Source organism: Amblyomma mixtum, chromosome 1 (assembly GCF_055824585.1).
Source record: "Amblyomma mixtum isolate Tamu chromosome 1, ASM5582458v1, whole genome shotgun sequence".
Classification (NCBI taxonomy): Eukaryota; Metazoa; Arthropoda; class Arachnida; order Ixodida; family Ixodidae; genus Amblyomma; species Amblyomma mixtum.
The window spans coordinates 47,627,262-47,654,292 of NC_143012.1; the positions used below are offsets into that span (position 1 = coordinate 47,627,262).

Here is a 27,031-nt window from a genome sequence, read left to right on the forward strand (position 1 = left end):
ATATACTCCACTTCTTGTACATGCATCCTGGCCAATCCCTCGCCGTGGGTATGTGCCTGAGGACATCGTCGCCATCATCTCGTTAGGCCAGCGGCCATTAAATCATTTCTTGTCCATCGTTCTTCGCGCCTCATTCTTCGGCTGACCGCCACGTAACAATATGTACTTTGAGCGGGGCCTTCCGAACACTTCCGGGACTAGGAGGAGGATTGTCAGAGTAGAAAGAAGTGAGTCTAATTCTGAAGCATTTCTGAGCGTCCTTACTTGATGCCCGACAGCGCTGTAGGAATACCAGGCTCCTGGCATTGTGCTTGGGGTGGTAGTGGGGCAGAGTTGCTAGAAGCAGGGCCTTCTTAGTGCTACCTGGCATCAAATAGAGACGCTCACTAATGATGTGGTAATAATCATAGCTTTTAGTACTCCAAGCGTTCTTATCGCGCCGCAGCATTAGAAGGGCCATGACGGCGAACTGTCCGGCGGCGTCGGCGTCTATGTTGGTTGGTTGGTTGGTTTCTGGGGTTTAACGTCCCAAAGCGACTAAGGCTATGAGAGACGCCGTAGTGGAGGGCTCCGGAAATTTCGACCACCTGGGGTTCTTTAACGTGCACTGACATCGCACAGTACACGGGCCTCTAGAATTTCTCCTCCAAAGAAATTCTAGCCGCTGCGGCCGGGATCGAACCCGCGTCTTTTGGGTCAGCAGCCGAGCACCGTAACCGCTGAGCCACCGCGGCGGCTCGGCGTCTATGTGAAGCCTTCATCTGCCAGGTCATGTTTAGGGCATTTGCCTCCCTCCATCTGTCAACCGTCCCCCATCTATACTCGCAGAGGGGAGAGGAAGGAGACGCAGGACGAAGAATGACTCGGCAAAAATTTAAATGACTAAGGACAAAATACTTGCACAACAGCAGGCCTGCACGCAAAATATGAAGAACGGCCCTTGGTATGCCTTCGCAATTTTCCAACAGTACTTCATAACCAGGCTAGAGTGTGTGTGTCAGCGCCACCGGTGGAACAGACGCCTGCCAGTGCAGTGACACATCGCTTAACCGTTGCACCACTGCGCCGGTAGTGGTAGGAGGACATATTATGCGTATTTGCGTAGTCTGGATTGGTGTACAATCAGAATTGGAATAGATTGGGCAGCGAAAACAATGGACTCAGAAGTGGAACAGAATAAGAACTGGAATAAATTGACGAGTGAAAGAAGGTTGCGATCCTTCGCATCGATCCAATTCATCGTCCCTTCTTTAGGCCCTGCAGTACGCAATTGTCGGGGCAAGAGAAATTAGACAGTAAGGTGGAGCGCGAAAGAGGACAAAATCCATCGTGAAAGCGGTATGGCTCAGTCCGTGCACAGGCGCCATGTCTGTCATTATCGGCACTAGGTAATCTGCCTCTTTCTAGAGCTTCGAGTTAGGATCGAAAGCGAAATCGAAGCTCAAAGAGTGCTTTTGGTCCGGCGCACATGCAGTGACGACGAGCTCCACCTTTTGGGCGCCAAAGTGAGCAGGTTGATCATAGTGGGCACACGGTCGTGAAGCCCTTTACTGACAAATATTATTTTACATTCTAGTTTCTGAAGTTGATCTGATCAGAAACAACGAAGGCCCTACCAGAAAGCAGCCTCGCTGAGCGTGGCCATGTTCCTCCAACTTTTGTAGCGCTGTGGAAGGGGTAGGGCAGTTATGAGCTGTGCCATGATGCGCAAAAGGCACCCGTTTGCTGTGCGATGCCAACGCACATTACAGATCCACAGGTGGTCGAAGTTATTCCGGAGCCCTTCACTACCTCGCCTCTTTCTTTCTTTCTTTCACTCCCTCCTTTATCCCTTCCCTCACGGCAAAGTTGAGGCGCCCAGCGGTATGTGAGACATTTACTGCTCCATTTACTTCCCTTAAAAAAAAGGACCAAATGTTCTGACATCGAACCATCACACAACTTCACCAGCGCTGCGACGAGGAACAAAGACAGAGAAGGAAGGACAGGGACAAGTGCTACTAACAACTACTACTAACAGCGCTACTAACAGCTGCTAGTAGCGCTTGTCCCTGTCCTTCCTTCTCTGTCTTTGTTCCTCGTCGCTGCGCTGCTGAAGTTTTGAGGATGTACCAACTAGCTCAAACCACGATTTTGCTCCTGATCGAACCATCAACAGCAGCCTGGAGACTTAGTGAGTTTATGACCTCCTTTAATAACACAAATACTTGACTGCTACAAAATTTTGCAGCTGGAGGCAAGCACTTCAGTCCTTGCGCTGCTCCCGTGCATCAATTGACCGAGTGATTGACAAGATGCTGCCTTCTCTGTATTGCTGGCTATGGCGCAATTTTTTGGGGCGTAGTGGTTTGTGAAAGGGAGGCGAGGCTCCAGCAGCAGAGTGGCCGTCACGCTGCTGCACGTTGTCGCTGCCATATATTACCACAGGAGCCCGAGCTGCAAGGCGGCGAGGCCGATAGCGAGCCTGGTGGTCCAAGGCACCCCCTTCATGCCCCATTTCGTGAGGGTCGTGAAAAGTGAGCTCCTGGGGACGCTGCCGCCTTTGTAGCGGGACTGGATCCGGGAGGCCAGCGTATTCCTCATCACTCCGCTTTTCCCGAAGCCAGCGGAGTGGAGTGCCTCGGGGATGTAGAGGACGACGACGGCTGCCATAACTGCAAATGAGAACGGCACATATATGGCGTGCACGCAGCAACAGGGAAAACTTAAGAATGACAAGAGGGTGAGCTGGCAGACATTGAAAAGAAACGCAGCTACGAGAGGAGCAGTCTGCAGCTGTTGTAGAAATTATTCATTGAGAATTCATCGAATATGATTATTTATTTATTTATTTATTTCAGAATACTGTCAATCTCTTTTTGGGATTTTTAAAGGAGTAGACAAGACCATATGGTATACAAATACAGTTTAAGTGACTAAAGTTTGAAGCTTAACATGGGATGATACAAAGGCAACTCATGTGGCATAGACAAGGAAAGAGTCAAGTCATAAAAAAGAATGACACTTGCATCTAAAGAAACGAATAACTTCCTTATCCAGCTGAGCATCTCCTATCTGTGAATGACCGTGGATGGTTAAAATTCAACGGGCGTATTAGCAAGACTGTAGCGTTGGAATGCTTTCTCGGCGCTTGACGACCTTCTTCGAGCTCTTGGGTGAGTACATGCTTTAGTGGTATTTTCGAAAACTTTTAGTTTACTACAGCCGAAACCAAAGCAATGCTCCTTCCTGGCACGAAGGTAACACTGCAAAAAGCCAACGCTAGACGCAAAAGTCGTGCAATCGGCCTCCACCCCCCGCCCCCTCGTCACTAAACACTTTTACACTATAAGCACCAATACACCTATATGGGAGTAAAAAGAGAATGAGCTGTCCTTTAGAGCACACCTTTTTAAATAAAAGGGTGTGTGCTTTCTCCCCTTTTACGCCTTTCTGTTTATAGTGTACCTCACTCGCTCCTCCGACACCCACGCCACCGCGGCGGCCGCGTTTCGATTCGGTGAAGACGGAATTCAAAAAGCGCACTTGTGCTCAGGATCACCAACTGGTCTAAATTATTCCGGAGCCCTCCACTACCGCACCTCGCGCTTTTTCACTCTCTGGTCATCCACCGCCGTGGTGGCTCACTGGGTAAGGCGCTCGGCTGCTGAGCCGGAGTACCCGGGTTCGATGCCGGCGCGGAGGCTATATTTCGATCGAGGTGAAATAAAGAAGCTCCTGTGTGCTTAGCGGCACTCATAATATCATTCCCAATTTCAAGAGGAGGAAGTGAATGCTTCTAAATAGAAGAGCTGACGGATACTGCTACTTACAGCCAGCGAGGTACAGGCCCATGGCTATGGCGACTGCCACCTGCGAAGATTGAATTGTAACTCTTAAGAAGTGGTGCATCACGTAAGGAAGGATATGTATTAAGGCTGATTATTCATCATCACTTAAATCCGTCTCTGTCTTATGTATATTTTTTTGTGACGCTTCGCACTTACGCGAAATATTTACGATGACTTATCCAAACATTCGTTTGAAACAAACGCGTCGAGTTTTGACAGCTTGGATAACAAGTGGAAGAAGACCATGAAAAGTGATGGGCGTTAAGGTGCAGTACTACGGACACATTGTAGAAAATTTCTCTGCCATCCGCAATAATGTTAGGCCGGCGCTGAGAGTTTTCTTTGAATAAAAATTTCGAGAGACGCTAAGAACCTGGCCTACCACATGCTTGCTTGCGAGCGAGAGAGAGAGAGAGCAACATTATTTTCAGAAAGATTGGAGTCACGAAAATGCGTAGTCCTCCCATCTCCATGGTGGGCATCTCCTTAGGCCGGACGCCACAGGCCGTCCGGCGACCTCTTCGGCCATTCTGCGACCCGGAGTTGAACTTCCGGGTCCGAGTTGTACAGCGCGGCCTTTCATTGGAATTTGTCGGAGTTGCAGGCCCTCCGGTGGCTTATCTCGATTGCACAAGTATAAAATGTATAGAGTGTTTGCTTTTGGGTTCCCGCAAAGAGAACAGCTTGCTTGCGAGGTGGCGCTTCCAAGCGCCTTTTCAAATCTCCCGTCGTTTCGTGTGATTTGATGCATGCTTGCGAGACGGCGCTTGCAAAAAAACATTTTTTTTTTGTTAGTAAGACGGTCACGCGTTAAAATTTCGGCTTGCTCTTTTTGGACTGACTTGGCACAGATGGAGAATAATGACGTCAACATCCAAGTACAATGCGAAACACTGACAGTTAAGATGCCCTCATAGAGCGTGAAAAAGCGCGGCTTGCCGCACGTGTTACATAGAACAAGCACGGTTGGTCACAAGGCGCCCGTTCACAAGAGGGCTGTGTAGACTGCTCCGGTATCATGTAAGACCATACTAGCCTAAATCCGAGGGTCTCCAAACACGAACTTACTGAAGGAGGCCTGACTAAAACCGAAAGACATTGGATTAGTCTCGCTTGGTCTCTAGGGCACTCCATACAGCCACTCTTAGCGTCTTGCTCAGCCTTTCTCTTTTAGTCGTTACGCTAGCATGAGCGCTGTATTGGCTAGCAGCTAACCGATATTCGGTGCTATATATCTAGTTTTTGAAGCTATACTTAAGATCTAGCGTCGAGAAAATCGCTAAGAGACTTACGCGGCACGGCCCAAGGCGTCGTCGTCTTCACTCTATCGCTTAGCGCATGCAGTGAATACTGGATGACCTCGAGGTCAACTGCTGTTGTGTTGCCTTGGACAAACATGTCCTGCTCGCAACACTGGGAAAAATTTAAAACAAAACAACAAAACGTAGCCAACAAGCTTCAAGGAATATTCTGATGCCAAGGGTGGTTCGTTTAGAGTCTGCAGAAGACGGTGATGATTATGATAGGCAAATGACCATTTCCTTTTGGCCGCCGCGGTGGCTCACTGGTTATGGTGCTCGGTTGCTGAAAGATGCGGGTTCGACCCCGGCCAGGGCGGTCGCATTTCGTTGGCGGCGAAATGCCAGAGGCCCGTGTACTGTGCGATGTCAGTGCACGTTAAAGAACCCCTGGTGGTCGAAATTTCCGGAGCCCTTCACTACGGCGTCTCTCATAGACTGAGTCGCTTTGGGACGTTAAACCCCATAAACAATAAATCATCCTCTTTCTCAAGTGAGTGATCGTTACTGTCAGCAAACCCAGCCCTCTGAAATGTCAGATCCGCTAGTGCACAGGGACGGTTTAATAGTTCGTCAAACTTTAAAGCGGGATCCAAGCAGCACTGGATGTCGGCCCAGTATTGGAAATGGATGGTTTCACCCTGGTCCTTTGTAGGATCGGCTTTTGCCAATACGTTGCCAATATTGGGCCAATTACCTTTGCTGCTAGGACATATATAAGCAGGGTGGCCATAGTACATCGTCCTCAGTTTCTCTCGAACTACAATCGGATGCAGGAGTGTAAGTGAAAAAAGGTGCAGCTAAGTCAACTGTCAGTCGACGGCTGCATTGTTAGTGGTCCGGGGTCAATTTTAACAGTTACTTCTAGAGCGTATTTTTGCCGTCCGGCACTATTCGTAATTCGTATCTTCATTGTCAGGCTATGTAGCTTGCTAAATTATTCTTATCGTATTTCTGCTTCTTTTCAGAGCGTAAGCTCTACTCCTCCCATGCAAAACCTCAAGGTCATGTAGCTCCGAAGAATGACCTTCAAGCGGCGGAGCAGGGGGTGTGGTTGTGACGTCATACCATGTGACTCGCCGCGCCTAGGCGCAGCAGCGGCGCGCGTAGCCAGCGCGGCATTCGCTCGCTTTCGCAAATGCGTTGAACAATCCAACGCTCACCTCGCCGTTGCGCTGGACCACGTGATTCGCCGTTCATCTGATAAGATAATAAAATGCGCGAAGCTTTGCTTGACGTTCGCAGAAATCCATGAAGGAGTCGCATGTTGGAGCCCGTGCTTCGGCTGTGTAGTCAAGCAACAACCAAGTCAAGTCCTTGATATGCAATAAAGTTAAACCACAGCAAACCGTTTCTAACCATGGTTAATCGAGCATCCGCTCCGTAAACTAGGTTCAGCCGGGTTGAACCCCTGCGAGTTTTTTTAAACAGGAAAACTACTACATCACAGGTCGAGTTGTACCCGTTTTCATAAAAGGCAATCGATTCTTAAAACTATCACCTCATTTTTCTGAGGTTCTGTTGATGCAAACTGATAGAACACGTTGTTGCTACTGCAGGTTACTGCAGCCCTACAAGCCTTTATGGCTTGGGCAGAGCTGTCTTAAAACTGTAAACGTGTTTTTTTAGAAAATAAAGGCGTTTATTATTAAATTATTATTGCCTCACCCTCAAGCGTCTTTGGTCACAGCAGAAAACAATTCCTGCCCCCCCCCCCCCCCCCCCCCCGCCCCCCACTGTCAGCAAACAAGGCGGAAAGGAAAAGCTAAGCGCTCACAGCCGGCGAGAAAACGCATGTCATAACCTGAGCCTGAGCCCGAAGTTCATGATCTGAATGTCAGTTCGGACCCATAACTCGGATCAGAGTGAGCCTGAATGAATGCGCCGACCTATACTTGTGTGTACGCATTATGCACAACGTTTCTGTACCATAATAAATAGCTTTTGCTAATTTTTACTCCATGGGCGATATAATGTTGCTCGATTTCTGTTCTTTTTTTTCCCCGCAGCAGCCTGCTGCCTTGTTCACGTTGGCTAACTGAATGAGGCCTTCCTACTTTCCGCTGCTCACCTCTTTGTGGTGCCAAGAATTCCACCTTCCCTGCGATTAGTCTACCTCTTTTTCAATGCGAATATTTTAGTATTCCTTAGAAGCCGAGTGGCTGTGATCGCTTGAATGTTCGCGAGTAGTTACGCCCTTGAATGAAAACTGCATCACCTTGGGATGCCCAGCAATGAATCACCTTATGAATTTTCACTAGATACTTCGGATAATGATAGAGTCACGCGGCTGCACGTATGCCGAGAGCAAGAGGACGTTAGAAAATGATCAAGTGACCAAAAGAAAAACATCAAGGATATTCGAATGGAGCACGTTTCTAATCTGAGGGCATTTTTGTTTCAAGGGAAGCAATATATGGTAATACAGAACGATAAGGAATGCGGCGTGTAATGTAGGTACCCATGTCTTATGTGCCTCGTGCTTTAATTTGCAAGGAACGGGGTGCATATCGCGTTGCCGCTTCATTGAAACCAAGTAGAAATTATCGAGACTGTTTTTCTTTTCTTCAACTCTATTACGTTATCGTAGTCTAAAGCCCAAGGCGCAATGCGTATAGCAAGAGTTGATTTATGGTTTCTTGTTACGTCCTGGCTATTGGCAATCCAGCTAGTTCATCTTCTTCCATAATCAAATCATTTAGATGGATTACTCACGTCCACACTACAGATTTTTGCACGAGCTAAGGCACAGAATCCTTAATGTTAAGAAGGAAATATCGCTCCTTATCAGGATCACGACATAGTCTTAAGTACTAGGCGCTTTCATTCGGAAAGTAGCAGAGACGCTTTCGGTTTAAACAGCTGGAGGTCTAAAGCAATACGTCAATCAATTTGATACGTTCCATCTCACATGTTCATATTTTTTTACCGCTTAATATAGTGTACCGTTTCTTCGTACTGCACTTTTTGCCCTCTTTATAAGCATTGTGCAATGCTCTGTAAAATGGAGGTTAGGAAAGAAAGAACCTAAAAGATAAAGAACATAAACAAAGAACCTAAAGCCTAAAACATTACGCACTCACTTTTCATGAGAAATGAAACAGGATGAAATATAAAGTTTGCTGCCGCATAAATTTCTTGTTGAAAGCTAAGTACTGTACCATTAGGTTTGAAGGAAACTTGCCTTCTCTTTCAGAAAAACAAACCGCCTTAGTTTATTTTTAATACTGAAACAAAGGCGCTAAAAACAGATCGAACGACCATGACCGCAAGGAAATACGAGAACTGACTGCTGGTGCCAGGACAGAGCCAAAGCGGAAAAGGACATAGGCAATGATTGAGCCTCCGGATTACAGTGGCAAGGGTCGGAACGGTTACGTGCTTGGCTCCCCCCCAGAAGAGCTCCCGCTTCCCATATTACTCAAGCTCCCCTGCCTCCTCCACCCATTCTGCTCCGTTGCTACTTTTTTTCTCTATTTTCGGATCTTTCCGCACCCGGGCTCATCGAACTCTAGGGAATCACAGCGCCACTGCTGGTGTGGTGGGCCGCTGCAAAGAGTCGTCCGCCGTGGAGGCAGACGGGTGGTAGTGACCATAGAGTGAGGCAGGAGCGCGCCTCCAGTAAACACTTGACGAGATGGGTAGCAATGATGTCAAGACGGGTAGTAAGGGCGACTTGGAGGATCACCGGCTCGACTACGGTGAGTTGCACTTCGATACTAACGCCGTTCATGCCGGTCAGGAGCCGGACCAGTGGACATCTCGAGCCTTGGTGCCACCCATCTCTTTGGCCACCACGTTCAAGCAGCGGGCACCGGCTGAGCCCTTCGTGAGTGGAGTTCAATTTTTTTTCTCTCGTACGCGCAAAAATACTAAAGAGGCATATCATGTAAGTTTTCTCACTTTCCGTAAGCGACATTTTTTTTTTGCATGTGCAAATTCAAACCTCACTTTAGATTTTATCTGACCTCAGTAGTGCGTACTTTTCATGAAAGGTAATGGTGGTATTGCTTAGTGATGTTGCTTGTAGTGGTGTAACTTTACTTTTAAACCCATATGTGTATATTTTGTTTATTGTTTGTTTGTGGTGTTTTAACGTCCCAGAGCGACTCAGGATATGAGGGACGCCGTAGTGAAGGGCTCCGGAAATTCCGACCACCTAGGGTTCTTTAACGTGCACTTATATATAAGTTGATAAAAGTATGAGAAATTGTATGTATGTTTGAAATTTGTGAATGCATCTGTATTGCGCTCTTAGCTTGACTGCCGTGACGCGCGTAAAAGCATTGTTTGCTCCTGCGGACAACAAAAAATAATTGTAAGGAAAGTGCAGAATAAAGAAAATTACAAATTACAAATTCTGCACTTCGTTGTATTTCTTTCACGTCCTCGTTTGTGTGTGCGCAATTAGCTACGTGATAACCGCACGCAACAAATGTGACTGACAGATGAGACCGGACAGAACAATTTGTAAATTTAACATGTCGCGTTGAACACATCGAAACTTTCGCTTTGGGGGTACAGTACAGCTCAAGTAAATGGCTTGCACGCAGTCAGTACCATCGCTTGGGCGCCCACGGTGGATTGGTATACAGGCGTCTAATATTTTCCGTTGCTTTTACCGCTTTAAACTTGCCCGCCCTCTGCTACCTGCATGCGGCAGCGATAGTTGCCAAGTTGGTGCCAATTTACATGCCAGAGCTTTTTCTCCTTTATATTTAATTTAATTTCTAAAATACTGTAAAATTAAATTGTTTTCGTGCAGGCACCTACTATAATGTCACCACAGGTCAAGCGGTGCGTTAACGTTGTATGATGCGGCAGACTGAGTGACCTTTTTGTTTTCTTTTTTTTTGCGCTTTAAAGCAGAACTTGTAGAATTCCGGCCGTAACGGTTGCATATCGAGGAAAAATGCAAAAGCGCCAGTTTTCTGTGCGATATCAGTGCACCTTAAAGGATCTCAGGCGGTTAAATTAATACGGTGGCTTCCATTACGACGTCCCGCTTAGCCCATGTGCAGCCTCGGGACATTAAACCCCATATCCCATATCCCATACCATACCATACCATACCATACCATACCATACCATACCATACCATACCGTACCATACCATACCATACCACTTCATACTACACCACACCATGTCCTATACCATGCCTCAAAACGACACCGTATCGCACCATACCGAATCATGCCCCACAACCCAGAAACACATTACACCAAACAATACTACGCAATTACATATCACGCCATGTCATTTCATACCATTAAACCCCGTCATATCATACCACACCATACCATGCCATAGCTCACCAAACCATACGGTACCATACTACCGTGAAGCCATACAATACCACTCCGCACCATATGTCGCACTACATGAAGCCACCACAGTACAGCATGCACCTCCACATCCACCGGCGGTAGGAACTAGTGCATAAATAATATCCGTAATTCCAGGGGGGGAAGGGGGGGGGGGCAACCGCCCCCCCCCCCTTGCCCCCCCTTCCGGACGCCCATGCAAAGGGGCGAACATGGAGCGCGCAGTAAAAGTTGGAATTGCCGAGCACAGGGCGGTATTCGTGAGTACCTTGAACCTGTGGTGTTAGAGCATAGTTCGTATATTCCCGACCTGCCACCCCTCTGCGTTTGAGCAATAAGGGGTGTCGTAAGACTCAACCTTGGATGGCACAGCTTACTCAACAGAAGAGAAAAAGAAAAATAATAAAAAGGAAGAAGTGTCAGAGATGCGCCCAGTGTATTTGTTTTGCTTGCCGAGCGTTTGAAGAGTTCATTGCCACTCCAAGAATGGAAAGCGGAGCTCAAAGAAGCGAGGCTGACGCCAGGAGGAACAGAAAAAGCGCGCTTCGAGCTCCTCCCTGTGACAAGCAACGCGTACTTCTCGAGCTGGGGCAGTTTTTCACGCGACTCGAACAGCGCTACTCACCCTTGGCGGTTATTTGCGGAACTAATGGATGGGGTGGGTTTTCGCCCGAACGTCCTGTATTCTACTCAGCCTATTTTATCTTTTCACAGTATAAAGCGAAAGCACTTCTAGCCGCCTGTGTGAAGCCTCTCAGTATCAATTAAGTGTAGTTGGCTCTGAGTTAATGGGCACCTAAATCGCGCTGTGAGTAGGCGGTAGCGTCCACATACATTGAGGCATTTATGCGCTTTTCCTTTTCTCAAAACCAGCGGAAGGTTTAGACTCTGTTTGACCCGCCGCGGTGGCTCAGTGGTTAGGGTGCTCGTCTACTGAGCCGGAGCTCCCGGGTTCGATCCCGGCCGCGGCGGCCGCGTTTCTGTGGAGGCGAAACGCAAGGGCGTCCGTGTGCTGTGCGATGCCAGTGCACGTCAAAGATCCCCAGGTGATCGAAATTATTCCGGAGCCCTCCACCACGGCACATCTTTCTTTACACACTCCATCCTTTATCCCTTCTTTTGTGCACAGTTCGGATGCCCACCGAGGTGTGAGATAATGCGCTATTTCCTTCCCTCACAAATTTTTTGACTCCGTTGATTTTAAAGAAAGAAAAACGCATTACTGGCTCCTGTCGGTCAGTGAAAACGTCAAACGCGCTTTGAGGCACGTGGCAGCGGTGTCCACCTGAAAAAAGTCATGCTTTGGCACATTATTTCGTGTTTAGAAATGCTGAACCACCAGTCATTTTTTTACAGTGTGCCGCCTAAAAGCCGTTTGCACTGTGCAGCCTCAAAAAGAGTTAACTGTTTAGTTACAGTTGGTAGTCTCAAGTCTTACTCAACTCATCCTGAAGAGACAACCACAGAAGGTGCCTGTGATTGTCTCCTTTATGTTATCCCGGTCATTTCGTCCGGAATGAGATCCTGGCCCTTTGTAGCTAAGCAAAAGGGGAGTGTAGCTCACAAATGCCACACTTTTTTTGCCTTCCACTCAATTGTCGAACGCGTCCCTTTAGTGCCTATAATTACAGTGTGGAGCCGCCGGTTACAGTGTAGAGCCTGTTTACTGTGTGCAGTACTTTGTGCGGGACAAAAGGTTTAGGCTTAGCAGTGGGCCGTAACGGAAAACTACCACGTTGATCGGTTCACCGAGAAAAGCGCTTAACAGGTTTACCTCGGAGTGAGCACTCTACATTTTATGTGCCCATGTGCAACGCAGATGTTGCGTGTGGCGTTTCTGATTCTGCTGGCCTAGAGTGAAGACGGAAAATATCAGCTTCATCTATTGGTCCACGCTGTTGGTAGTCAAAATTTCGAACCCAGGAGCTGCGTGATTGGAAACAGGTATGCTCAGCTAGTCGCAGTTTGCTTGAAAAATTACACTGACTCAGCAATGAATGTGTAATGGATATGAGAATACCTCTGAACAAGAGCGCACGACAGGACTTCTGGCAAATGCAGCTATTTAGTAATACGACCGTGTATAAGTTTCCAATACAAACATGCACGCTAACTGTAGCAATTAACTTATAATTGATTTTCAGTCAATTGGTAACTGAGCGGAACAATTATATCCGCCCTCGCAGTCCGCTGGGTTGTATATACCTGCCTTCGATTCGGCTTTTGTGAACTAAGTTTTTGTTAAAAAAAATGTTCAGCGTCCGGATACATGTACGTCAGAGTGCACTCCTGCGCTTAAAGGGCCACTGACCAGGGTCCGGACATTTTTGAAAAACAAGCCCACTGCATAGATGAGGCATCGAAGATAACCTCTGCAAAATACTGGAGCTATGTGCGCCCCGAAAAGCTGCAAAAATTCAAATCAAAGCCCGCTCGTTCTTTCCTTCAACAAAAACGACCCCGCCCCACTACTCTGAACCCCCTTGACGTCATGGGGGTTACTTTCGCTAAAGGCACTCCATTGGTGCATCGTTCTGACTGACGGGAGAAGGTTGGGCGTAGCCTTGGCGTCGCGCGTCGTCTGCACGACGCTTTCCGCAGCGCCTTCAGTTTTGCCACATGCCTACAAACCCGCATGAAACAACAAAAAAAAAAATGCGGAGGGAGCGTACGGCGACAGCCTTGAACCCTAGCCATAAAAAGTAAAAGATAGTAAAACTGAGTAAGTTGGTTCGCCCCCCCCCCCCACCCCCCTCCCTTCCCCCCGACGTGATCACGTCACGAGACGCTCTGCGTGCGCGCTCCCTTCTCAGTTTTTTTTCTTCTATGCAAGCCTCCCAAAACAAGGTTTTAATTACAGTGCAGCAGAGCGCCTTTCCCTCGCTCACCCACTTGACCGCTCCGCACACACACCGCTTATCCTTCGTGCATCTTGCGTACGCCTTGACTCCAATGAATGACATGCGCTTTGAAGCGGAGAAAAGGCACAAACACACAGAACACAAACACACATGGAGAAAAGCAAACGGGCGGTTGCCGGGTCCGCGCTTCGCCGTGTGTTTCGAACACAACCGACTTCCGCCCCTCCGCTCGTGAAACGGTGGGGAGGCCTAAAATAATGAAAAGATGGCTTGCTAACTGAGAATGACAAACGGATGTTTGTCATTCTTGTTTGTCAGAGGGTGGTCACAACCTCTGCGAACCAACCCACTCAGGGCGAACCAACGAACTCAGTTTTACTATCTTTTACTTTTTATGGCTAGGGTTCAAGGCTGTCGCCGTACGCTCCCTCCAGTTTTTTTTTTTTGTTGTTGTTGTTCCTTCATGCGGGTTTGTAGGCATGTGGCAAAACAGAAGGTGCTGCGGAAAGCGTTGTGCAGACGACGCAATGCCAAGGCTACGCCCAACCTTCTCCCGTCAGTCAGAACGATGCACCAATGGAGTGCATTTAGCGAAAGTAACCCCCATGACGTCAAGGGGGTTCAGAGTAGTGGGGCGGGGACGTTTTTGTTGAAGGAAAGAACGAGCGGGCTTTGATTTGAATTTTCGCAGCTTTTCGGGGCGCGCATGGCTCTAGTATTTTGCAGAGGTTATCTTCGATGCCTCATCTATGCAGTGGGCTTGTTTTTCAAAAATGTCCGGACCCTGGTCAGTGGCCCTTTAAAACTTCCCGAATTTTCCAAACCAGCTGCAAAACCCTAATTTTTAGGTCAAGAGACTGCTGCTAGTCAGCCTCAAACACCGGGCACAGTTTAGCTGTAAGGAAATGTCGCGCGCAGTAACCAGAGTGAGAGAGAACCTGCCCCTGGAGGTTGGACACCCCACTCGCACCACTTCAACCTCTTGCTTCAACATCATATACCATTCGGCCTCCCCCGCGGTGATGCTACACTGTAGCGCCGCCTGTGGCTGGGAGTGGCGTTCACAAACGCCTATTCCCAACTCATCGCAATGGCAGACTCTCCAGCGTGTGACCAGTGCGGTTGTGATGAAACGATCGGACACCTCCTCTGTGACTGCCCTCGTTTTGAGCGAGAGCGCGGTTTCCTAATTGCTACTCTGCACCGCTTGGACTCGCGTCCTTTAACAGAGTCCAACGTTCTGGGGCCTTGGTCACAACCTTCCTCACAAAGGAAAGTGGTGAAAGCGCTCCTGAGGTTCTTAAGGGACTCGTGGTTGCATTGCCGCCTATAATCTTCAAGTTTTCAGTGCGCGCCCTCTGTCCCCGTGACATAGTGGTCGCTGGACACTTAGAAAACTCATTTCATTGTTGCTCTTTTTCCTTTTTTCCCCTTTGTTTCCCTCCCCAAGTGTAGGGTAGCCAACTGGGCATCGCCTGGTTAACCTCCCTGCCTTTCCGTCCTTTTCTCTCTCTCTCTCAGTTTCACATGTGTCCATTTCACTTCGCAGCAATTTCGCTACTCTAGATCTGGCAACCCGACACGAAGATGCCTCGAAGACTGTCTGGCCGCACTGGAGCATGCCAAGTATGGTACGTGCAAACCGGCTACAATCCTGGTATAGGATGCGGCAACAATTAGTGCTCATCATCATCATCTGCCTGACTACGCCCACTGCAGGGCAAAGGCCTCTCCCATGTCTCTCCAATTAACCCTGTACTTTGCCAGTTGTGGCCACCATATTCCCGCAAACTTAATCTCATCCGCCCACCTACCTTTCTTCCGCCCTTTCTACGTTTGTCATCTCTTGGAATCCCGGTTATCTTGGCTTCGCCTTCCATGCCTTGCCCAAGCGCATTCCTCCCTCTTGATTTCGACTGCGATGTCATTAACCCACGCAATCATAGGTTAATGATGATTAACGTTTTTGTACTGCAAATAACTTCTTGTCGCAAGCCGGCAGTAAACTTCATTACGGTAAAGTACAGTGAAAAAATTTGAGCCCGGTGTACACTACGATCGCAGCGCTGAAGTGCGTGAAATGAATTCTCAGAGGCGACTCTGTTCTGGCGTGCTTTCTTCCATGCCGTGACGAGTCCATTTTACAGTGTGCCCATGTGCACGTTTTAGCAATATTCAGTAATATCAGTTCGTTGGTCTGCATTTGAAGGATTTTCTAGTGGTTGACTAACGACAGCCGACGAAACGACAGATAAGGTGCGTTCCACAGCTTTCCAAGCACCGACGAGTCACGTTAATTAGCGTAAGACAACAGAGAGGAACGCCAATCGCTACTCGATTTTACGTAGAAAGCCTTACGGACAGCTTCGTGAATCCGGCATCTGATCCCTCTACACAGTACGGTACCAGTAGACTCTAAACACGAGAGGAGTAAAAAGGGGGTAGGCTCTCTTCTAGAGCACTCTCTTTATGGAGCAGCACCTAAAATACAAAATACTTACGGTTGGCAACGGAGACAAATTCCTTCTTCAAAACATGCGAAGTTCAAGCAGCTACGAATATTTTAACCGAGATTTCAACCTCCTCTATTTGCTAAACTCAAGATACGCAGTGCCGCGTTCAGAAGCCTCCTCCCACTATACTAATTGCACCAAGTCACTACGCTTTGCAGTGGGAATATACCTGCGTTGCCAACATGGAAGCATTCCGTATATACAGTATATATACTGATCGAAATCAGCTCCGGAAGGCAGCATGCTTTCTACCCTTAAAGGGGAGGCGCTAGCCTCTAGGTCAAAGCTTATTCCCTTTGACCTAGGCGTATTCGTGTGTGTAGTATAGGCAGCTTCCGCTCTTGAGGTGTGCAGCCAAAGCCCGTTTGCGTAGTATCGCTGGCGCTTCGATCGCTCAGGGAATGCGCTATATTACTCCGTATGCGGCATTTCAGCTAAACGCACCATACCGCACCTGCATCTTTTGCTGTGCGGCATCTTGCGAACCTTCCACACGTTCCTATCCCTGTGTCTCCCCAGAATCAACATGGTCAGTTGGCAAAATCAGGAAGTCTCTCCCTGCCTACAGATATCTGTCCTTTTTTTTCCCCTAGCGACAGGATTTGCGTACCAGCTTACTGTGGTCAGAGATAGAAAACAGGCATTACAACCATGCCAAGACATTATAAACAAAGGGGACATAGCGTGTCATAGCCTCCCACTTTTAATGTTTTCTTCTCACTCCAACCCCTTCTTTTTTGCAGCTCTTACGTACGCTTCAGGCCTGGCGGCGACGCACAATTTGACGCATCTATTGAATGTCGGCGACCACGTGGTTAGCTTCGACGACCTTTACGGAGGTAATGACACTACTGCGCATTTTGCGACATCTCGTTGGGAAAACAGACACCGTGGCTTGATTGCCCACGAATCGTTCACCTTTGTTTTCTTTTCAGGCACAAACAGGTTGTTCAGAAACTGCCTCATTCCTCGGGGCTTCGAGGTGACGTTTGTCGACGCAACAGATCTCGGCAAACTCGAGGCTGCACTCAGGCCGAACACAAAAGTAAGTATGGTGTATGCATGATATGGGAGGGATCTTTTCACGACCCTCAGGAAAATCGGTTTTTCGGTCTGTGGGGAGAACGTGGGGAAGCTTAATCCTCAACTCTTTCCTGTACTACGAGCACAGTCCAGTGCCCAATATGGCGGCGCCCGTGGACCTGTTTGTGAAAAGGTCTTATTCTCGATGGAGCACGTCGCGCAGCAGTTATTCACTTATATGGGACAGAAAAGGCTTATTATTATTATTATTATTATTATTATTATTATTATTATTATTATTATTATGCTATCTTGCAGCTGTAAGATAGAAAATAAAAGGTGAAAACGTTACTGACATAAAAGCAACATCTAAGCTACTCTTGTGGTACTGAAATTTCACAGGTGGTAGTGCTAAGCAGATGGCTGACGGTCGTAACAAGAGTAGTTAATTCTTGCGCTTTGGAATTTTTAAATTGAGGCATTGGTCCCAGTGTCTACTTCTCAATTTCATTCTTCGGAAGACGCAGCAATGCTCTCCTTAGGTGGGAGCGGCCCTTGCGAACGCTTATCGTTTCCACCTGGAACGGCTGAATCTGTAGCAAGCCGCCACCACCAGTGCTCGGAAACAATTTAGTACTTAATTAGCCACTGTAGCCGCTTTGACACTCACCAATCGTGCGTCGAGAAAGTACAGCGACTCGGTTCTCCTCGTGCCCAGGAACCCAGATTCGAGGGCGTAGCCTAAACTAATTACACCGACACAGATGGCTCCCACAGGGCTACTGGGATATTTGAAAGCTGCGGAGAACAGCCGCTCAGTCGGCGCACTATGGGCAGAATTTATTTTTAGTGCGAAAGCCCTACTTCGCTAGCAAAGCTGAAAAACCCGAGGTGTGTGTGAAGCCTCGACCTTTGATCTAGCGCCGCGGCGGATGCCTTGCACAGTTGCTCCGTCAACTCATGAAAACCGGCACACTCCACCTACCCGCGCGCGGCTGCCGACAAGATCTTGCATGCGGTTGCCTGTGAGGCGGGGTACCCTCAAGTGTTTTCGCGCGTCCTACTGTTTAACTGCGCTGGAACCTAAGCTACCATTTTTTATAGACTCAATCTGTCCAATGACCAGGGGCACGACGCGCGGACAGGAAGAGCAATTTTTTTTTCATTCACTACTTTCACTGCCTTTGCTACCCCCCCCCCCCCCCTTTTTATGCGCAAAATTGTGAACCAGCCATTAGTAAGTTAGTAAGTCATTCACTCTCTCTCATACCCTCTTTTTTTTACATCTGCTTTTTTTTTAGCTCATATGGCTGGAAACGCCAAGCAACCCAACCATGAAAGTGGTCGACATTAAAGGAGTCTGCGAGGTTGTCCGAAGGAAATGCAGTGCCATTGTGGCTGTCGACAACACCTTCATGTCTTGCTATTTCCAGGTGCGTATTCCTGCCTGACAGAAATATTCCGTAAAACTGGGCACCAAGGCACTGTTTCTCTCTTCATATCTAAAAGGACAAAAATTCTTGCTTCTCTCTCGTTTGCAGAAACCTCTCCAGCTTGGAGCTGACGTCTCTGTTCAGTCCCTAACGAAGTATGCAAATGGTGAGATGTATATGCCTCGACGAATATTGAATCGGTTCTCGTTTCCAAACACCGTGTACACTCGTGTGAGAGCCATTTCCGTCAACTTGGCAGGCGATAAATAAAAGAAAAAAAGTCGGAGAATGTTAACTGAGCTTCACATGTGAATATTTTCCTCGCGAAGCACGTTCCACGGGGCGGCGACAGGTGCCTGCAACACGCGATATGAACATACAGACAACGCGTTGTTCTGTTTACACTCCGCCTAGAACCACTATCACACGGAGGCTTCGCCACACTGCAGCAATGTCTCAGCGCTGCTGAACTCGTCTTATCTGCTAGGCGTTAACACCAGGAAGGGTGTCAGACAACTTTAGCATACCGTGTTACCGTTACCGGAGTACCGGGAGACCGCCCACCACCGGCGAGCACGCGCTGATTGGCCCCAATGCAGCAGGAACGCGCGCGGCTGCCGGGCACCTAGCGCCAACTGGCGCCGTGAAGGCGATTTGCGCATGCGCATTAGCTGCGCGCGGGCTGCCGGTACTCCAGTAACACGGTACGCTAAAGGTATCTATTAAGGCGGAAGCCTTTAATGCCTCATCGTTCTAAGCAGAAGTTGCCGACAGAAATGTCACGCTTTTCAATTGGTCGAAATGGTCATGACGTCACATTGCGCGAATTTCAAACGTGGCCAATTGTACTTTGGCTAGTAACCATGCAACCAATTAAAGGGATCGTATAGTGATGCTCCAAGAAAGTGGGACTGAGTTTAGTTAATTGCTTAATGAACCAATTAGCCTAATTAACGTTTCTAGTAAGGCCAGATTAATAAATAAAACCGAGTAGGAAATTCGTCGAGTTGAGGAATCGAACCAGGGTCTCCGGAGTGCGAGACGAGCACTCTAACCACTCCGCCATGCCAGCTCGATGGTTGAACAAAGGCGCGTCTAATGAATACGCGTGTCTTCGTTCACTCCCATCTTCATCCCTTCCCGTTACGGCGAGGTTCAGGTGTCCACCGAGATATGCGTGACAGATACATTTCCTTATCTTCAAAAACCAATTTACCGACAAGCAAGGAGTAGAGCCGAACGGGCGATGGAGTTACGTGGACTTCCTGGCAGCGTTGCAAGACGCTGTCGCGTTCCACTCTTAGCTTAACATCTTAACCACACATCAGTGACACAAGCAGCAACACCACGCTTAAGGCTTTCGCCTCACCACACTTTAGGTCAACAAAGTGCCCCCTGAATTTTTTTAGAACGTTAGCTCGTAGCGTAAAAGCTATAGGGTGCAATGCGCCCAAACTACCGGTATGCTTGCCAGCGACCACGCGCTGCTGCCGGCAAACAGTAATATAGACACCTTGTACTGTTTTGTTTTATTGGGATTTAATGTCCCAAAGCGACTCAGTCTATGGGGACGCCGTAGTGGAGGGCTCCGGAAATTTCGACCACCTGGGGTTCTTTAACGTGCACTGCCATCGCACAGCACACGGGCCTCTAGAATTTCAACTCCATCGAAATTCGGCAGACGCGGCCGGGATTCGTACACCTTGTACCGTGCACACTGTTACCGTTACCGGAGCACTGGGAGCCACTCGATTAAATCAGTTGGTTAAATTGCCGCTATAAAAATTCGGACCTAGACGGTTTGTCCAAAGACTAGCCGTGCCACACGAATCCATTCTTCAGAGCTTAGCATTTTTTGGGAAGGCAAGGCGTGGCGCGTCCCTTGCCCCGCCGCACATCTGTTACAGCCTTTAGCGGAATAATACTTTGGCACCCTTCGCTGGTCTGGCAGCTACGTGGATCAAATTCGAGCTCAAACGACTCCGGACACAAGCAGCGGTACTCGCAGCGCGTCCCCTATGTGGCGCATAGCGTCCACGCGCAGCTGAGGCAGGCGTACGCCGCCGAAGCGGCCGGGCATGGTGGCAGGGAGACACGAGACGTCACAGCTCAAAAGGAGCAGTAGTTCGGGGTGTCGCCGACAGGTGCACTAGTTCAAGTAAAAAATGCGGGGAAAAAGTGCTTTTCGCTGGCTTCGTGCAAAAAACGATGCAGTTTCAGTTGACTTAAGAACTTTAGCTTTCATTCCAGTAGAAAATTAGACCGCCTAAAATTTAATGCAGTATCCCTTTAAAGGGACACTGAGGAGAGCACTATTAATATATTTTTTATAGCAAAATCCGATAGTTCGTCATATCATGGCTTTGTTGCCACTTGGCCGGCAGCGAAAAATGCATTTATTTCTAAGAAATTTGGATTCGAAGTTGAAAAGGTTTTTCCCGCCGCTGTGATTCAAACTTGGGATTCGGCTATGACGACAGAGGACTAAGTGACGTGAAACATGACGTGACATGACGTGATGCAGACTCCGTGATTTCTGGCGGCCAGCAGTGCGGCCTAGCAGCAGCCGAAAAGAAAGCTACCGCCGGCCGCACGTTGAAGGCATCTATCGGCTATTGCGGCCGTCGCTACAGTCGCTTCGCTTACGTTTGCACCGGCGTTTTGCGAGCGTTACGATGGATCTCGTTCTCGAAGTCGTCAACGAAGTTCTCGCAAATAGACACCTTTAGCATACCGTGTACTTTGATACCGCTAGCGGAATACCGGGAGCCCGCCTAACCAGGGTTGCCAGCACCTAATCTCAAAAAATAGCCAAGAAAATGATAAAAGTAGCCAAAAAGTAGCCAGTCTACGGCCAGTCTACGGCCAGAAAGTAGCCAGAATTGGCGCCAAGACACCAAAAAAACGTCACCAGAGGCAGGAAATTTACAGTTTAAAGACAGGGGGCAACCTATGGGGCAACAGTGCTTGTAAATAACTTGGAAGCATAAGAGGTATTTATGACATGACTTGAAAAGTGACCAGAATAAACCATTTTCTCTTCGGCAGAGCAAATACTTTGTGTTCTTTTGTCGCAGTCATAGTTATTAATGTGTGAGCATTAGAGGGGACATGTCGCGATTTCGTGACGGGTAAACAAAGTGTAGCCCTCCCTTGTGAGTCCTACGTGAAGGCATGAAGGCGTACGTGGAACTCTAGGAGTGAAGCACTGCCTACCAGATTATGAGTACTTTCCCCACCATGGCTTGTGGAAGTTAAATTACTGGTTGGTTGAGACTGGTTGCTTGGGAAGAGCAACCTGGGTCGCACAAGCCCCACCAATGGCAGCACCTGCCATCGCAGGGCAGTAGCGTATTGCTTCACCACGGTACCACGGCGCCAGGAGTGGTAGGACTCTCAGCGATCAGTAAATGTATAGAATGACCGATTCCACATATCTGGGCATTAACCCATTAATGCTATCTCGTCATGCCCTTAAGACAAAGCTCAAGTCTGATTAAGTCGCCGATCTTTGTCTGAAGCCTGCTTGACGTGTAAAATCGAGTCTCGAACCGAAATCGAAGTGAAAACCGAAGTGCCTGCGCGACTAATTCGCATTTGGCCTAACCCCGCTAAATTGTTCCCCATTTATCGACAACAAGGCAGGTACAACAGTATAATGGTGTTCATAAATAGAACTTCAAAAGTAGCCAAAAAGTAGCCAAGTAGCCAAGCTCAAATTTTTGTCGCCAAGAGCTCCCAAAAGTAGCCAATTTGGCGCAAAGTAGCCAAACCTGGCAACCCTGCGCCTAACGCCGGCGAGCAGGCGCTGATTGGTCCCGATGCTTCAGGCGAGCGCGTAGCTGCCCGGCACGTGGCGCCATCTGGCGACGTCAAGGAGATTTGCGCATGCATTGGCTGCGCCTCGGTGATTTGTGCTTCTCGTGTCCTAGCGTTGCCAGAACCATTGGTTCTAGCAACACTGTTTTGTTCTATGATCTCATCACGCTTGTACTTGCGAGTTTGGCCTGTGGCGGCGATACCTGTATTTTGGTTCTTGCTCTTTTCTACGTTACAAGAGCTTTGTTGTCAGTATGAGTGGCGTTTTTGTAATCAGGAGCTGGTATTCTGTCGATACAAGCCAACTTCAATTTCTCCTCAGTGTCCCTTTAAGTTATGTCGACTTCACTGCACTGACCTCTTCGTTCATTTTTACGCTTCTAAAAACACCATCATTCCTCGTTTCGAAACTGCAGGACACTCGGACGTGATCATGGGAGCCATCTGCACGAATGACAAGGAAATTACCGACCGCTTGCGGTTCCTTCAAAATGGTAAGGTAATTAACATAAAGATAAAAAACTTTCCGTAACTGATGCAGTCACAGTCTCTCTGCATACCTTACTGAGCTCTGCATTACACTGAACATTTGCCATCGAAAGTTTTATGCTGCTTTAGTTCATGGCAATTAGTACGAGAAACTAAAGACATTTTAGGTGCAGTTGAGACAAACTGGTTGCACGCAGCATTATGAAATAGAGTACTCTTGCACATTAATTATGGATAGCATTCAGGTTATTTTATTCGCGAAGAGAAAAATATCAAGGCAATTCAAACGTGAAGGTTGCCAGCTCGATAGTTAGTGGCCTTACGTCTGTGTTATGCATGCATTGAATCAACAACGAATGAATTTAATGTTTAAAGACAGCTTCGCCAGAGCTGTTGCCATCCTTGCAAACGAGCTACAGTAATCAAGGAACAAAAGTCAGATGTGATGCAATTTGTTTGCAACTGGAATGCAGCTGCCGGTGCCGTTCCTTCGCCCTTTGACTGCTACCTCCTGAACCGTGGGCTCAAGACCATACACGTTCGCATGGAGCGGCACATGGAGAACGGCCTCAAAGTGGCCAAGTTTCTCGAAGCCCACCCTTTCGTCGAGAAAGTTATTCACCCAGGTGAGATAGCGCGGTGAATACCTGATGACCAAATATCAATATCAACGTGATATAAAGGTTCGCCAGTACAGCGCTGCCAGTAGCCTGGGCTGGTCAGTCTTAGGAAGCTGACAGCAAGACAGTTTTTTATGCCTGAGATGAGAGTCCTGGAACCATTTGGGACCACAGTGAAGTGACCGCTTCTGTAGCGCTCTACCAGAAACTAAAGTTAAGAATGTGAGTTTATGACAACCGTAAGTTTTATATATAGCGTCAAGAGGACAAAGGCTTTCTAACAATTGTACTGAGAAGCAAAGACATTTCAGCCAGGAGGAAAAACAACATTGCAGCCAAGATGCACTCACAGTACAGCTTTAAATGAGCGAGCAAATGATGTTAGTGACACATCACATAACTGAACACACAGATGCATTATAGTTTTTTAAACTTCGTTTCTTTGCAACATATGAGTGACACTCAAACTTACAGGCCTTCCCAGCCATCCGCAGCATGAGGTAGCCAAGCGTCAGTGCTCCGGCTTCAGTGGCATGCTGACCTTCCTGATCAAGGGAGGCCTGAAAGAGTCCACGATCTTCCTCAAGAATCTCAAGCTCATCACCCTTGGCGAAAGTCTGGGTTCTATACACAGCCTTGTAGAACTGCCGTAAGTTTTTTCATTGGCAAAGTTCTGCTCCCTAAACGCCTTTTTCACACTCCGATGCAACGATGTCAACTGTTCTGAGTGCACCTGGCATCTTTGATGCAATATGCAAATGAAAATCTTCAATTTGATTTTATTTTTTGTTACAAAATTTTGCTTTGTAAATGTGGTAGGATCCTTCATTTTGGTGCAGGATAGGATAAAAAGCTGTAGCGGTTGTAGGGATGTGTTTAATCGGGGTGCTAATAGATACGAGCCTTTGGGACGGAAGTTGCAGTGTAGTGCGATGCATAGCCAGCCGCAAGAGAGAGACTAACTTCCTCGTCTTCCGGTGCAGCGTAGCCTCAGCGCACGTCAATAGCGGAAACCCTTAGGTCCGTTGCGCGCGTAGCCTTTAATATTACTCCACAGGGTACGCTGTAAAACACGAGATTTGCTGCGCTTATACAGCTTGCAAAAATGACACTTAAAATGTTCTGTATCCTCTTCTGAACAGCAAGAAATAAATAGCAATGCGTTCCAATTTAGTTTCATTATATTCGTGAGCTGGCAAAGAAGCACAAGAAGATTCATGCAAAAAGCTAAAGAGCACTTAAAGTAACTGTGAAAGGGATAATTGTCCGTTAATAGTCTCGTCTGCGTGCTCATCAAAAGCATGCAAACTCTGTAGTGTTCATTGCCACAACACCTTCTTTGAATAAGCAGAGGCTGACACTGGGCTAGTTTGTTCACTGGCAATCTTCTCAACACCTGGAAGGGCTGTTACTTTTTTCCGCTTCTATTTCGTCAGGCCCTTCTGGATGTTAGGAAGATTATGTTTGAATGCCTATTTCCTGGCTATGGTGACATGGTAATCCAACACTAGCGCCAGCATCTCAGCTATTATTGGCAGACTCAAGAGGCTGCCGTATTGTTGTTGCGTACTGTTTTAAGCGGTTCAGTGAACCCTGCCATCCGCAACGCATTGCACATGACACTGACTTTAAAACTGTTCTAAGTGCTCATTTATGCATGCAGAAGTATGTCGATTAGCAACCGTCGCACCATACTTCCTAACATATTGGCGGGAATGTGAACAGAGGCCTCCTCGACGATTACTAATGACAGCAATAGGTAACCCTAACAAATGAAATTACATAAACCTAAAGTCTAACAATCTGCACTGAGATGGTGGCATTAGATACCGCTAAATTGATGTCACTGTCAGCAGTTTGAGATGCTTCGACAGCATTCAGGACTCTACTTTTTCAGGAATTAAAGCTGCAAATACCTGGCAAAATAGCCTTACGATCAAGCTTATATTGTCGCGGTCTTGTCTGCACTGATGCCATAGGCAGAGGTTTTAAAAAAGCCCATGAAATGCACAAGAAAGTAGGCCCTCATGAGACTGTAAATGCAACAACTGCATAATAGTAATTTACTTTTCATGAAACTCAGGCTTAAAATCAGTTAACAGGCTTATGTCGGCACTAATGACTCTAAGGTCTGTTGAAGCGCAACTACGAAGCTCATTAACACATGCATCAATTCAATTACTCCTTGAATTATTCTGAACCATTGATCATTCAGTTTTACCACTGCTGAATTCACCCTCAGTTTTGAAAATATAAATATCTTTCGATATATGCCAGTAACCTGATTAAGATATTACATGCACAGCTTCTCAAAGAGCATGATAGATTCGGTTTCTGCAATGAAAATAAAATTGTACTACTTTTTTCAGTGTGGTCATGACCCATGCGACAGTGCCTGAAGACCAGCGAAAACGCCTGGGCATCACTGACAACATGATCAGGCTCTCGGTTGGCATCGAAAACGCCGACGACCTTATCAAAGACATTGATCAAGCTCTTAAGAAAGCTGTAAGTCGTTCCTTTAAAGCAACATTATCCTGAAGTTTTCCAGTTGTCTTGATAGTCACTTTTATATTTTTATGCTTTATTCAAAGATTCAATTTGTTCTTTCCAGGTCCATGCTTAGCTGGACGTCATGTTATGGAAGCTATACCAGCGCAATTTCGGTTTTCTTGTTTGGATCAACAAGTGCTTATTCAAATTTTCGCTCGCACTTCACACGCAATAAAGACACCTTTCATGCTTCTACACTAATTAAGAGAGCTGTAAATGTCTTTGTTCTTGCTCGCTCACTTGGCAAAGAAAAGTCTTCTCCACACCAAGGTAAATACCTTTTCGACTAGCTGGGCCTATTCGCACACGAAAAGCATGAACCAACAATATCTCATGGCACTACTACAAGCACAGCAAGCATACATAGTCCCCCCGCGAAAAAACAGAAATGACAGGACATTATTCAGGGCACAGACAAAATACAAAGATGCCCTAATCAAATATATCCTATTCAATGTGATCTTCATGCTATCCACTCAAAATGGACCATGCGCACAGAGAATGGTTGTAAAGACAGACTATGCAACATTCCTTAAGGGTAACGGAGTGGATTCCAAGAGAAGGCAAGCGTAGCAGGGGCGGCAGAGAGTTAGGTGGGCAGATGAGATTAAGAAATTTGCGGGGATACGGTGGCCGCAAGTGACGAAGGACAGGGTAAACTGGAGGGACATGGGAGAGGTGTATTTCCCTGCAGTGGGCGTAGTCAGTCTGATGATGATGATACAACATACGGCTAGAAGTTATGAAAAGGAAAACTAATTCTAAGCTTGCCTGACTACACCATTTATGGTTTTGCTAAAAAAGCCTGTTTAAGAACCTGGCAGCGCTGCTATCAAGTGGCGCCGCTGTCACTCGGCATGCAAAGCTTTGCTCTACTTTTCTTCTAGTTAAATGGCTTGATTTGAAAGAGAGCAACGTTCAGTGTGGAACCATTTTAATGCGAAAGCATTATAAGGCTCATCAGCAACGAAGCTCTGGCAAAACAGTAATCAGTGACCACAGACAATGAAGCAAAGACATTAAACGAGATAGTAGTAGTAGTAGTGGTAGCTTAGGAATGATAAAGGACGTTACTAAATAATGATGAGGGTCATTAACGACACTGGCAATGATAAAAGCCTGGTTGGAGGCCTTCAGGGTAAAGGTTTTACGTCATATGCCTTTATGGTAAAGGCCTTTAGAAAAAAGTGTTTTCACATTCACAACGAGTGAGCAGTTATTTTGCGCTGAATGCAGAGATGTGTTGACGAGCTTCTGTGGCAGCGCA

At 47.4% G+C, this 27,031-nt stretch overlaps 2 protein-coding genes across 2 annotated transcripts; one reads left to right on the forward strand and one right to left on the reverse strand.

The window, feature by feature from the left end:
- Positions 1 to 2,235: 2,235 nt before the first annotated feature.
- Positions 2,236 to 3,849, reverse strand: LOC149366244 (uncharacterized). Its single transcript, XM_089555072.1, has 2 exons — positions 3,813 to 3,849; positions 2,236 to 2,654 (listed from the first exon to the last, which is right to left on the reverse strand). Exons 1-2 carry the CDS (start codon positions 3,832 to 3,834, stop codon positions 2,419 to 2,421), a joined length of 258 nt encoding a protein of 85 aa, XP_089411198.1. The 5' UTR covers positions 3,835 to 3,849; the 3' UTR covers positions 2,236 to 2,418.
- A 4,916-nt stretch (positions 3,850 to 8,765) lies between these two features.
- On the forward strand, positions 8,766 to 25,926 carry LOC149366245 (cystathionine gamma-lyase-like). The gene is made up of 11 exons (XM_089569960.1): positions 8,766 to 8,957; positions 14,864 to 14,945; positions 16,571 to 16,666; positions 16,763 to 16,872; positions 18,152 to 18,283; positions 18,392 to 18,449; positions 22,519 to 22,596; positions 23,065 to 23,217; positions 23,686 to 23,860; positions 25,581 to 25,719; positions 25,826 to 25,926. Exons 1-11 carry the CDS (start codon positions 8,766 to 8,768, stop codon positions 25,835 to 25,837), a joined length of 1,227 nt encoding a protein of 408 aa, XP_089426086.1. The 3' UTR covers positions 25,838 to 25,926.
- Positions 25,927 to 27,031: the final 1,105 nt, after the last annotated feature.